General features: G+C 43.9%; 1 protein-coding gene across 7 annotated transcripts in view; it reads left to right on the forward strand.

The window, feature by feature from the left end:
* ARSH (arylsulfatase family member H) overlaps positions 1-14107 on the forward strand; it is a 62318-nt gene that overhangs the window by 22962 nt on the left and 25249 nt on the right. For 5 of the 7 annotated variants that reach the window (XM_070603597.1, XM_070603592.1, XM_070603593.1 and 2 more), the window contains 2 exons: positions 12473-12513; positions 13634-13783. In XM_070603597.1, the coding sequence (XP_070459698.1) occupies positions 12491-12513; positions 13634-13783 (173 nt within the window). In that variant the 5' untranslated portion in view covers positions 12473-12490. Of the gene's footprint in view, positions 1-5583; positions 5675-7595; positions 7722-12472; positions 12514-13633; positions 13784-14107 lie in introns of those variants that run through there. The other 2 variants (XM_070603596.1, XM_070603595.1) reach the window with 2 other exon arrangements.

Below are 14107 nucleotides of genomic sequence, written 5' to 3' on the forward strand. Positions count from 1 at the left end.
GAGGTCACGCACAAGAAGACAATCTGGAAATTCGCGTTCCTGAAATAGTGACTTCAGCTTGGAGGTTATGAAGAGAAAAGCAAACAGGCCCATCAGGGTAAAATCGATGGTTTGTTCACAGGAGCAAATGTCTTGTGTATGTTGGTTATTTTAAAAATAATCTATAAAAAGGTGCTTCTCATCTCAACCACCAACATCTCTTTTGAACCTAGGACAACAGGTCTTAGTAAAATTTTGCCCTTAATGTTTAATCTTTTAATTATGGACCCTTCTAATCTGTTTGGGATTTTAAGCCGCCGTCCCTTTGTGAAGCTGTGAGAGGATACCGGACGTGTTTGCTTCTGGTTTTAAATAACTATATGTTTCTTAAACTTATCATAAATCTTAAGAGAAAAAAGTGCTTCAATCCTATTAATGGCAGCTTCAAAAAATGGAGTGAAAGGTATCATCAGAGGAGAGGAGAAGGGACCCAAGCTCATTACACTGAAAAAACAGGAAGACTGACAGCTGTCAGGTCAAACCCTGGCGTTTCATCCAGATAAGTTCCCATTCCTGTCTTTTTCAGCAGGAAATTGGGAAGAGGAGAAGTCCGCTGAGCCATCCCGGTTAGAAACCAGAAAGGACACCTCATAGAGATGCATTCTGTGACTTTTTAAAAAAAATGGGATCTGTACCCCTGGCTGTAGGAAACTTGAAATTGGGGTTTCTCCAGCTTGGCTCTGCACCTGCCTTGCCTGACGCACTTTTTTAAATCAGAGGTTTCAACTCTCCCTCCCAGCTTTTCTGAACTGGGAGATTGAGGGTCGGCCTCAAGACGCTGCTTTTTAAGAAAATCTTTCTAGTCTGTTGTGCCCAGCCGGGCTTGCGAACAGCTGGGTAATGGCGCTAAAACCTGGTTCAACTTTGTCCTGCAGCGTGCTTTTCCCAGGAGTGTATACACACACTCACACGTGTGCACACGCATATACATACCGTACACATACATGCAAATCTATAAACAGGCACACACATGTACATATGTGCACATATACATATGTATCCATACACACACATGTATACATATGCACACGCATACACATGTATACACACACGTATATATACACACAGTAGTTTATATCCATAGCTAATTTTTATAGTGACATTTGTAGCATTAAATAGCTCTACTTCTTAGATGGCTCTGGGGAGACTGTTTTTTTGAATTTTTACTTCCAATAAGGGGAAAAATGAAGTTTTTGTGTACGTTGATCGAACTTTTTGATTTGGGGAGGAAAAAAGCCATAGTAAGAGAAGAATCATATATTGCAACCAACTTCTTCAATTTGGGACTTCTTAAACCTAATGAAATCTGACAGTTGTCACGTGTCACCCTATAGGTTGGGACTTTCTGAAAACTGATTATAGGTAACAGTTTAATCATCTAACGTTTTTATTTATATATATATCTCATACGCATAAGAATACATAATATGTATTATATATACATTTTATTTGTATCTATTCTCCAGTAAGTAGAATATTTTATATAGATGTGTATATTCTCTAGTAAGCTTGAGAAACCCAATTAAACAGGTTTTCTTCGTTTAAGGATGCTCGGAGTCTTATTTTAATTTTATTTAATATATGTTTTTTTTTTCTTCTTCTTCTTCTCCCCAAAGTCCCCCAGTACATAGTTGTAAATTCTAGTTGTGGGTCCTTCTGGTTGTGCTTATTTTTAAATCGATTTTATTGAAGGATAGTTTGTATACGATAAATACACAATATACACAGTAAATGTATACAATAAATATGCAACATATACCATAAAATGTACCCATTTTAAGCCCATAGTTCAGTAAGATTCAATCAATGCATCCACTTACATAACCACCACCACAAACGAGATCTGGAACGTTCTCATCTCCCTAGAATGTTCCTTCTTGCTCCTTTGCAGACAAACGTTATCCTCCCCCGGCCGGCCCGTCGGCTTTTCTATGGTGGTTGGCTCAGGTAACGCAGTCTTTGTCTCAATGTTTCCCATCTTGTGAGGCTGTGTCTTTCCAGGTCCTTTTCCTAGAGAGAGCGAGCAGACTTTTCCGGGGGTCTGTCCTTATCTGTGTCCATTGATGCCTCTCCCTTGTCGGCTTCTTCAGCTCCATCAAACTCCCATCACTTTTGTAAAGTCAAATCTTTAAAATGGATTCATTCGGGCATTCTTAGACGGGGTGTGATAACCAGGAATCTACGGGAATCGTGGGCTGGGCAGACACGGCTGCTCAAGCTAAAGGAGGGAGTCGGGAGGTGCCAGGAGGAGGCGATGGGGCAGCTGGCTTCCCGCATCCTCACTCGACTGCAGAAGCTGCTGTGGTACCCAGCGGACGCCGGCGGAGTGTGAGAAAACATCGCCTGGGCTGGTGGAACAAAATGCCTCAAAGTGGGTGGCCTAAGACAACCAAAAATTATTGCCTTTCGGTTCTGGAGGCTAGACGTCTGCAATCAAGGGGTCAGTAGGGTTGGAATCTTCTAGAGGCTCTAAGGGGGAAACCCGTCCTTGCATATTCCAGTGTCTGGTGGCAGTGGACAGTCCTTACCTTTGCTTGGCTTGTGGACATCACTCCAGTCTTTGCTTCCGTCTTCACATAAATATCATCCCTCTGTATGTGTCTCTGCCTCCTCTTCCAAAAGGACACCTGTCGTAGGACTTAGGGACCCCTCTACTCCAGTATTTCAAGATCCTGTAAGGTTCAAGTCAGGTCACGGGCATAGGTACTGGAGGTGAGGACTTCCACACACGCTTTTTTGAGGGGAGAACCATTCAACCTACAACGCATGAATAAAAAAGACGTTGTGTGGATGGAAGCAGTGGTCATAGGGGTCCCCATCATTAGGGACGGGCTCATCTGCAGATAGGGTGCCTGGATAGATTGGAAATGGAGAAAGACATCAGGTCACAGGGAAACCTGGTGCACAAAAGGAACTCAGGGTTCTCGAGCAGACGTATTTACAAGCAAATGATTGGCCCCCAAAAGATTCCTCCAGAAAATGAGCGGGTATTTGGAGACAGGAGAAGAGCTCACTTAGGCTTGCCTTGTTTATGTGACTCCATCGCAGCCCTAAGCTAGTGAGGATCCCGAAGAAGGTAGATTGGAATTTACTTGGAGCTCAGCGGGAGCCTTTTGATGGAGCTTTCTGAAACAAGAGACAAACTGGAAAAACTGCGATAATGAGGATGGTGAACATTCCATGAATTGTTCAGGCAACTCGCCCGCACTTTCCCTATCTTGCCGGAAGGTGTGTGTCAAAAGAAAGTTTCCACACAGCTAGGTTGTGACTGCCACCTGGCTGACGGGTGTTGTAACGTGCATCCAGAGTTCAGAAACGTTAACACGTCGGGGCTTTGCAAATATTTCCTCCCGTGCTGGGTGCTGTCTTTTCACTCTTGATAGTGTCCTTTGATACACACGAGTTTTTGTTTTTGGTACAGTTTATCTATTTTTCTTTTATTGCTTGTGTCTTTGGTGCCATATCTAAGAAATCACTGCCAAATCCCACATCGTGAAGATTTGCCCCAATGTTTTCTTGTAAGCGTCTTGTCATTTTTAGCTCTTTTAGTTAAGTCTTGGATCTATTTGGAGTTAATTTTGTGGTCCATCTGCACCGCGGAATATTATGCACCCACGAAAAGGAGGGAAGCGCTGACACGTCTATAATGTGGACGAACCTTGAACACGTCATGCTCAGTGAGAGAAGCCAGACAGTACATGATTCCATTTATGTGAAATGTCCAGAACAGACCAGTCCCTAGAGATTTGTGGTTGGGAAAGTCTCTTCGTGGTTGCTGGGGACTGGAGGTGGGGGAAAGGATGAGGAATGATACTTAATAGGTACCAGGTCTCCTTTTGGGGTGATGAAAATGTTCTGGAATTAGATAGAGATGACGGTTGCCCAACCTTCTTAGACTAAAACCCTTTGAAGTAAAACCCATTGAATTGCATGCTTTACGATGATCACAATGGTGAATTTTGTGGTTTGTGTATTTTTACTACTGTAACAAAATGAAAAAAGAACATGGGGATACAAATGTGTGTTTTAGAACATATAAAGTAGAGTTTGTCACCTGCCCCAAATCCCTTTTCTAGTAAGTGGTTTGAGCCCTGGCAGTGATGGACGTGAACCTGTCCACTTAACCGTGTAACCCGCCGTCTGGATTCCCCCGAGAGAAGAGAAGGTTGCATTTGATTTCTTCCTTTAACAAACAGGCCAGGGCATCCTTCCTTTGAGCGGCATTGGAAGGCCGTGGGTCTAATCTTCACCAACGGACGTCACCTTTCTCCGAAATCTGCAGATCCCGCCGTCCATCTGGACACACTCTATGCGTTGGGGATCAGAGTTTCATTGTGTGGCAGAGGGAGAATCTCGCAAATGATCAAAACTGGGGGAATCTTTCCACATAACTTCAGTTTTCAGTGGGTGAATTCCAGCAATATGGCCCCACGGTCCTTGCTTGAATGTCCTCGGTGGTATCATTCTCTGTCTCACTCTTGCGAGCTTGGGGGTCCTGGATCATAGAGGCTGTGTGGTAGGCCGATAACAGAAGAATCTTGGATGGCACTTTCCAGCTGTGTGACTTTGAAGAGGTTGCAGAACCTCTCTGTTTCTCTATTTCATCATTGGTGGGATGGTACATGTGTGCCCAATGCCACCATTGGAGTGGCTGGAGGTTACACACAAAGTGCTTGGCACAAGGTAGGCTTGATGCGGGAACCCTGGAGGGCTGGTGATTGTTCTTTGCAGCTGAGAAATGGCAGGAAGAAACCCTCAGCTGCCTTTCACAGTGCATGCTCTGGATTGAGAGGGTCCCAAGAAACGTATTTTTCTGCTGCACTGAAACCAAACCATTGTGTGTTTTGGTTTTGAGTCATTTTGGGTTCTAAGGTTCCAAGTAGGTGTGTAAGACACCGCTTTCGTAAATTCCTTCCGGGATAAGCTCTAATTTGGACCCTGTTCCTCCCACGTCCCCTGCCCAGACTTCTACTGGATCTTCGGGTTTGGGAACGAAGACTTCCCTTCTGGAAACATCCGTGGATCTCACTCTTAACTCCAGGTCTGGATTTCCGGTGACTCCTTCGTGCTTCAATCACGGCCGACACAAAAGCTTCTTCTCCGTGATTTTTTTCCTGGTTCTTTTCAATTAATCGTTGCTCTTTGAGACGACTTAGCTAAAAACGTGCCTTTGCTTTGAGGCTTAATGGTGCAGTGTTTCTAAGGGGCACGCGTTTAGGCCAGAAGATGAAAGCTACCCTTGAAAGGATGTCGCAGGGTTTAAGATGCTGAAATTCATCTTCTTATCATCTGTTCCCTCTCCCCTCCTTTTCACACCTAACTGGAGTCCTTGGTGAAGTCTCCAGAAAAATTATCTTGGCAGAAAACGTCTTCAATTTCATTAAATCCCCTTAATTATATGTCTGTTGACTACCAGTTGAAAGGTGGAGGTGAAGGATTCCTAAATAATTATGTGACAGCTGTCACCGTAGGTTATGTTTAAATATAAAAATAATTGACAGACCCGAGCGGTGCCCGACCTTGGTGCTTAATAAACATTTAATTATAAGGATGAGGATGGCAAGTTTGAGCTGTGGCAGGAACTTGCGAGACCAGAGTCCACCAATGTAGGAGCTCCAGAAACGACTCGTTTCCCGTAAGTAAAATGTGTCAGGTTTACTATGATTCTGGTTGGGTGTGTTTAAATTTTTAAATGGTCCGTGGGATTGAGAGTAAATAGCTGAGCAGTCCTTTTATAAAAATCTTCTTTCTCGCTCTTTTTTTTTTTTTTTGGAACATTTTCTGGAATTTTATACAAATGGGACCCTGTGGTATTGACTCGTTTGTGTGGCTTCTTTCACTGGGCATCGTCATTTTGGGATTGATGATTGTTGTTGTCTGTATCAATAGCTTATTCCTTGTTGTTGCTGAGTAATATTCTGTGAATTCTGGTTGTCCCAGAGTGGGTTTATCCATTCATCTGTGAGAGGACACTCGGGGTGTCAAATATTATTTTCCGTAGTGGGTTTTCTGTGTTTAAGAGTGTAGACCAATCAAAGATCATGCAGTCGGGTGACATTTGCTTGGTCACAAGATGATAACGTCTGTACAGGTAAGTTTGGGAACTTCAAAATTTGTCTTTTCCTTTTTTGGAGGGTATCTGTTACAATCCCTGAATTGGCTTATGCAATTCATACATCGCAATGAATACTGAACGTTGAAAATCAAAGGTTAACACATAGCACAATAATTTTGCTCCTTTAGAGACTGGGCTTTTGCTCTCTAAATTTCCTTCATAATGGCTGTAATTTAATTTTTTTTACTAGTCGAGTTTTTCTTACTGAAAAGTAAATAGTGGAGGGGCGGGGTCTATGTCATCCAATGGAAAAACCAGCTTTATATTAATTGCTAGAAAAAAAAGAATGTTTTTTAATAACAAATGTATTTAAAGTTTTCCATATTGTTGAGTATTTTCCTTTATATTTTATGATAATGATGTTCCAAGACTCAGTCAACGTCGGGCAACTTGGGGAAAGTTTGGGAATTTATGGGAATCTCCTCGGAAATCTCTTGCCTCCATGAGGACCCACATGATAAAGCTCTAAGCCAGCTTATTACATTCCTTCCGGTAGGAAATTAGGAAAACAAAGTAATGAAGATGCCGCTGTCTAAATTTGAATTATTAATACATTTAAATTTTTAAAAAGAAGGGAATTGCAGGCTTATATTCTAAATCAACAACTCTGTGAAGGAGAAAAATCAGAATCTCGCACCGTTGAAAAATAGCGGGAGATAGCACGCAAGAAGATAATTTCCCGTTAGTCTAGTTCAGTGGATTTCACTGTGGGGAGAGGGTGGTTTCGTCTGCTGGGGGACCTTTGGTGACGTCTGGGGACGTTTTTTGGTTATCAGTGTTGGAGGCGGAGGGTGCTCCTGGCATCTGGCGGGTGGAGACCAGGATGCCGCTCGACATCCTGCAGTGCACAGGATGCCCCACCACAGAGCGTGGTCCAGCCCCAAATGCTCCAGGTGTGAGGTTGAGAAAGCCTGGTCGAGAACATTTGCCCGACTCTCCGAGTGTGCCTCTCAGCCTCAGGTCACGTAGACAACGTGGAGTTTTTACCTCTTGCCTTTACTGACACCGCCCCCTTCCGGGCTTTGGTTCTGAGCACACAGCCAAGGAAGGAAGGACAGGCTTACGTGGGAAATATGATCCATTGTATTTCTTCACTTTAAGGTATGAAATGCTAGGGCCGGCCCCGTGGCCGAGTGGTTAAGTTCGGGCGCTCCTCTTCAGCGGTCCAGGGTTTCACAGCTTTGGATCCTGGGTGTAGACATGGCACTGGTCAGGCCATGCTGAGGCGGCGTGCCACATAGCAGAGCCAGAAGGACCTACAACTAGAATATACAACTATGCACTGGGTAGGCTTTGGGGAGAAAAAAAAAAAAAAAAAAAAGAAGCAGATTGGCAGCAGATGTTAGCTCAGGGGCTAATCTTTGGGAAAAAGAAAGCATTTATATAAGGTATGAAGTGCTGAGTTTTGCTGAATTTTCCCTGGGTTGTAATGATGTCTGAGACTCACTCATCTGAAGGCTGACCATTTCCATCAAGATAACTTGGGGGTCACACTGGGCCCGAAGCCATTTTTCGGCATCCGCTCTGCAAGTAGACTGTGGGTTCGTATATAATTGCACATTTTCAGGTGAGTAAGGGAAGGAAGGAGTTCTCTCTTGTTGGGAGAACTTCCGAGACTGGTTTTCATGGCTACCGTATTGTAGTGTATGAATATCTTAGTTAATGGATATTTTAATTAATGGAGAGGTTGTGTTTGGATTTATTAGTTTGACTGGAAGCTACACCCCGCTCCGGAAGCCCATTTTATCCACGGAAAAGTGGGGCTGGTGATATTATTAGCCGTCCTTCCTCATGGAGAAGTGGCAAAGCTGAAGGAGACACGGCCCGGGTAGCTTGACTACACCTTGGATGAAAGGTCCCGTAAAAGTAATCACCGTTTGGGTTTCAGCTTCCGTCGGGGCATGCATTACGGAATTACACGGCTCTACCATCAAAGAGACCCAGGGCATCAAGGAGTGCATTCTCCTTATTTTAAAGGGGATAGCACAGAATTCTGCAGTACGAATATATCCCAGTTTATTGAAGCCATTCCTCTTTAGAACGGGCTTGTCAGTTGGTTTCTATTTGTCTCTATTTAAAAACAACGTTGCAACAAGCATCCTCTCTCTTGCCTTTTCGCCCCCCCAGCCCCACCCCGAGGCTGGTGTCTGTCTCGGGGGAACGAGTACAAATGCTCCATTGTCCTTAAAATTTACCTTTTTCTGGTTGCTGAGGAGGCTGAGCAGATTTTTATGTGCTTATCCATCATTTTTGTGACTTCTGTGAATTGCCAATTGATGTCCTATGTCTAATTTTTCTGTTGGATTTTTCTTCCTTTTCTAATTTATTTATTGAAAATATTGCAGATAGTTTTCTCCTTCCTTGAGCATGCCTATGTTTTGCTTTGCTGATAGGATCTCTTGTTATGTAGAAGGTTTTTTAAATTACTTATATTTGTTTCCTGGGGCAGCTGTAACAAATTACCATAAATTGGGAGCTTAAAACCACAGGAATTCATCCTTTCCCAGTGCTGGAGACCGAGAGTCTGAGATGAAGGGGCGTCGCAGGGCCGCTCTCCCTCTGGAGGCTCCAGGGGAGGGTCCCTCCTGCCTCTTCCAGCGTCCGGGGCTCCAGGGTCCCTGGGCTGGTGGCCGCCTCCCTCCCGTCTCTGCCTCCGTCCTCACGGGGCTGCTCCTCTGCGTCTGCGTCTCCTCTTCTGTCTCTGAGGAGGACGCTGTCACTGGATTCAGGGCCGCCTCCTCCAGGAAGCCCTCCTCTCCATCCTGGATTCAGGGCCGCCTCCTCCAGGAAGCCCTCCTCTCCATCCTTGATTCAGGGCCGCCTCCTCCAGGAAGCCCTCCTCTCCATCCTTCCCTTCATCACACCTGCAAAGACCCTGCTTCCAAATAAACCCACATTCACAGGTTCCTCAGTATAAGTGCAGTCATGCCTCACTTAACGATGGGGACACATTCTGAGCAATGTGTTGTTAGCTGATCCTGTCGTTGTGCGAACATCATAGCATGTACTTACGCAAACCCAGATGATATAGTCTACTCCACGTCTAGGCTACATGGTGCCAATCCTATAGGACCACCATCGTAGATGTGGTCTGCTGTTGACTGAAGCATCATTATGTGCTGCATGACTATATTCAACAGCCTCTGTCTCACTAAGGTGTCCATGACTGATAAATTTTGCTACTTCTGCATCATTGGGAGTTAATCTCTAAAGATGAAAACATTAAAATATGCACTATTTTTTTAAGTTTTTTTTGCAGCTTTATTGAGATAGACTTGCCATATAACATTGTGTAAGTTTAGGCTGTACAATGTGACAATTGGACATATGTATATGTCACAAAATGATTACCACAATAAGGTTAGTTAACGCATCCGTCACCTCACATAGCTACATTTTTTCCACATCATTTCGCAAGGTCCACTCCACCATCCAAGGGCACCATAATTTTGACTCTGTCTCTGAGGGGATGTGGCACAAGCACCATCTGTGTGAGCATTTGCACGGCAATGTTTCACCCACTTGGGGATATAATTCTTGTATCGGCTGATGAGTTTCCTGGTCTTTCTTAGAGTTTTCTGAGGGCTGCTTCCTGACTAAGCAGGTGATTTGGAGCACCTATTTAAAGACAGCTGGAAAATAAAACCAATTTGTAAAACCACATTTGCGTATGATGCCAGCCTCACGCATTCGTATACAGTCATGCGAAGCATCATGGCGTTTGGGTCAACGATACATGGAGTAAACGATGGTGGTCCCGTAGATTACTACCATTTACTCTAGGTGTGTAGGAGGCTATACCATCTACGTTTGTGTAAATACACTCTGTGATCTTCACACAACAACAAAATTGCCTAGTGACCCATTTCTCAGAGCATACCCCCGTCATTAAACGATGCATCACTGTGTCTCCAGAAGGTCAAATATGCCGGACCAATGAGAAGGAATGGGGGCGGGACTGAAGATGGGTCTGGAGGAGCTCCCTGGTAGGAAGGACCTTGATAGTCCTTAAAATCTGGAATTGATAAATACAATACTTTGAGGCAAACGGATGGCTGGGACCATCCGTTGTGACTCTTGCCAATCTTGGGTTGGAGAGAGACTTACGAAATTAGGGTGGAAACAGCTATGATTAGTGGATAAAAAAGCACCTTTCTTACTTGCCTCACTCACCCGGCTCTTGGGAAATGCTCGATTCCTGAGGATTTGTGCATTTACTGGAAGGCCATGGAATGTGTTAGGCAGTGGAGTTGGAGACATGAAAAATAGATATGGCTACTCAGGATGTCATCGTGGAATCAAATCAAATGCAGAAGTGTTGACTGTGGGGCAGAGAGAATGGGCCACCACCCAAAGGTGGGATGTGGGCTTCATCAAATGTCCCCCAGGAAGTGAGCATCTGGAGTTGGCACATTTGAGAGCCTTACTGGAGGTCTAAGAAAAGAAGATGGCCCTGGAAATTGGGCGCGCACACACACACACACACACACATATGACTGAGGGTCAGAGACTTCATCTTGAATCCCAGATCTTCAATCTACCAGCCTGTGAAAGTGTTTTAAATTCTGTGATCGCCAGCTCCCTCTCCCATAAAACGGGAGAGCTGTCATTAACCCTTTGAGGCAAGCAAGGTGAGATATTTTGAGGATCCAGTGGGAACGTTTGTGTGTGGAAATGCCCTGGGAATGAGAAAGCCCTATAAATTGTATGGCGATGTCATTAATCTTTATTATATATCATTTGTCTTGTGGGGAGCCTACAAAACCTCACTGATTTAGAGCAATTTGAGGGTCCTAGGCAGGGGGACACCAGACTGTGCTACTTTTTGGACTGTTATAAAAGGTCATAAAAAGGAAAAGACAATTCATCAGTGGCAAAAAAATATTTGCAAATTACCTATCCAACAAGGGGTTAATTTCCAAAATATATAAAGAACTCATACAACTCAACAACAAAAAAACAGACAACCCAATCAAAAAATGGGCTGAGGACGTGAGCAGACACTTTTCCAAAGAAGATATACAGATGGCCAACAGGCACAGGAAAAGGTGTTCCACAGCACTAATCATCAGGGAAATGCAAATCAAAACTGTGATGAGATATCACCTTACACCTGTCAGAATGGCTGTAATTACCAAGACAAAAAAGAACAAATGTCGGAGAGGATGTGGAGAAAAGGGAACCCGCATACCCTGCTGGTGGGAATGCAAACTGGTGCAGCCACTGTGGAAAACAGTATGGAGGTTTCTTTCAAAATCTGAAAATAGAAAATACCATACGATCCAGCTATTCTACCGCTGGGTTATTAATCAAAGGACATGAAATCAACAATTCAAAAGGACTTATGCACCCCTATGTTCATCACAGCATTATTCACAATAGGCAAGATGTGGAAGCAACCCAAGTGCCCATCAACGGATGAAAGGATAAAGCAGATGTGGTATATATGCACAATGGAGTACTACTCAGCCCTAAAAAAGACAAAATGGTGCCGTTTTCAGCAACATGGGTGGACCTTGAGGGTATTATGTTAAGTAAAATGTCAGACAGAGACAGACAAATACTGTATGATTTCACTCACATGTGGAAGATAAACAAACACATAGTTAAGGAGAATAGATTACTGGTTACCAGAGGGGAAGGGAGTGGGGGAAGCGCAAAAGGGATAAAGTAGCACATATGTATGGTGACAGTTAAAAACTAGACTATTGGTGGTGAGCACGAGGCAGTCTCTACAAAAACTCAAATATAATAGTGTATTCCTGAAACATACACAACGTTATAAGCCAATGTGACCTCAATAAAATAAACAAAAAAATAGCATGTCTCTAATAAACATAGATTTCCTAGAAAAAAAATCATAATTACGGCTGTGGAACATGCCCTCCCTTGCCAGACAAGTTTGGCTGTCATGACCATAGGTTCTTGCTGTTCACCATGGTGTCTATTAAGATAGAAGGTTTCGGTTAAGCACCATGTGTAGAGGACCATATGTACAGTAGGCCTGATACAGCTATGGGATGGGTGCCCATTCATTGGTGACTGACTTATTTTAGTGACTCTGGAATGAAGAGTTTTGTGTGGCTGGGTCAACATCGTTGGTTGGAAACGTGCCATAAGAACTATCCCGACATGAGTAGATCACGCACGCTCTCTTGCCACCTTCTCTCCGGACATACTTGTGTGCATGCAATTAGGTGTAAAGAATTTAGTGGGTCAACATAAAACAGGCTCGTTAGCACTTTGGACCATGAGCTGTGTGCTCTGAGAAAAATAGCTGCTTTGCCGATGTTCTTAATGTACGCTTTTCTTCCCTAGGTAACAGAATAAGGAGCCATGAAACAGCCGTTCTATGACTGGTAAGTAGGCAAATTCATAAAGCGTCATAATTCACTACATCTAGAGAGAAGGGTTTGTTCAGGTCGTCTCCATCCCCGTAGATGTTTGGTCTGCTTGATCTACTGCAGACGGGTTAAAGGTAATGAGGAGGGTGGTGAGGGGCCATGGGTTGATGGAGTCGTATGCAATGGCTTTTCTGAGGAAGCGATGCTTACTTAGGAATGATGGCACGTGTAGGAGTTCATAGGGCGAAAAGCAGGGTGTTCCAGAGATGGGGCTACACAAGGGTCAAAGTCACGTTGGGTGGAATTTTCGGTTGGGGTACCAGTGCCCTGCATAGCAGAATGATCCTTGACTTGTAATCGTCTCTGATCAAGGACCGTCGTGCATTGTTTTCAACGTAGTATAGCATTTCGCGGTTTCATACGGATGATTGTGCACGCTAAAATTTAGTAGAATATATAAATATGTTAAATTCCATTTTTCAGAATTTTTAGTATTTTGGGGGGGAACAGTTGAGCGTCGCCCACAATGTGTTTGTGGACATATTTTCTTCATGAAGAAAAGGAGGAATTTCTTTGTGTGCACCGGTGAAATCCACCCTAGGATTTTGGTTTATCCTCATCTACTCCTGGGCTCAGACCCAAGATGTTACTACAGTCCCTGCTGGCACTTTTCCTCGGTTTGGCTCAGAGCAAAATTATGAACTATATAATGTATTTAAAATGCACAACTGAGCATTAAAAAAAAAATCCAGCTTGACTAGCTAGCTATTTGCTCCAATTTTCCACTTTTTGTCTACATTTTTATGCAAAGAAATCAAATTACTAGACCTTACACTCAACTTTCACCACTGTTATTTTTTTTAAGGGCCCCGTGTCTCTAAGGCAGTTCAAAAACTTAAGCGAATTTAATATCACCGTGCGTGCAAAATTAATTTGTACGTTACACCATATTAACATAACACGTGAATTTTTACAAAAAAATTTTTACCAGAAAACCCCCAGCTCAGGTACACTGCATAGTGAAAAATGATCAAGGATACTATTATTTCCTATGTTAAGTTGGCTAAAATGCAAATGTGAATTGACAGTTTCTGGGGTTTTGGTGGTTATTTTTTTTCCCCCAAAATACTTTCAGGAACTGCTGGCTGTCGGTGTCACTGTGGTGTTTGTTTGGGGGCCTCAATGGGACGTTCGTGACGAGGAACTCCAGGCCCAATATTGTCCTGTTGATGGCGGACGACCTTGGGGTGGGAGATGTATGCTGCTATGGTAATGACACCGTGAGGTAAACACACCCCTCCTGCCTGCGGATGGTGGCGCCCCGGCCCCGCCAGCCACGTCTCTGCCCTTGACCACCCCCAGTCTCAGCTCTCAACCCGGACAGCAGAGGTGGACCTTGGGAAGCTGCCCCAATGTCAGGACGGCATTTGGCATCCCGGTCTCCTTAGCCTGTAGTTGTTTTTGTTGCGGTCAAAATTCACCTTTTTAACGAATTTATAGTTAGCAGTTCAGAGGCATCTGGTGAATCCACAATGTTCTACAGCCATCACCTCTGCCTAGTTCCAGAACTTTCTCCTCACCCCAAAAGGCAACCCGGAACCCGTTAACA

The sequence above is a fragment of the Equus przewalskii genome, chromosome X (genome assembly GCF_037783145.1).
Source record: "Equus przewalskii isolate Varuska chromosome X, EquPr2, whole genome shotgun sequence".
Taxonomy (NCBI): domain Eukaryota; kingdom Metazoa; phylum Chordata; class Mammalia; order Perissodactyla; family Equidae; genus Equus; species Equus przewalskii.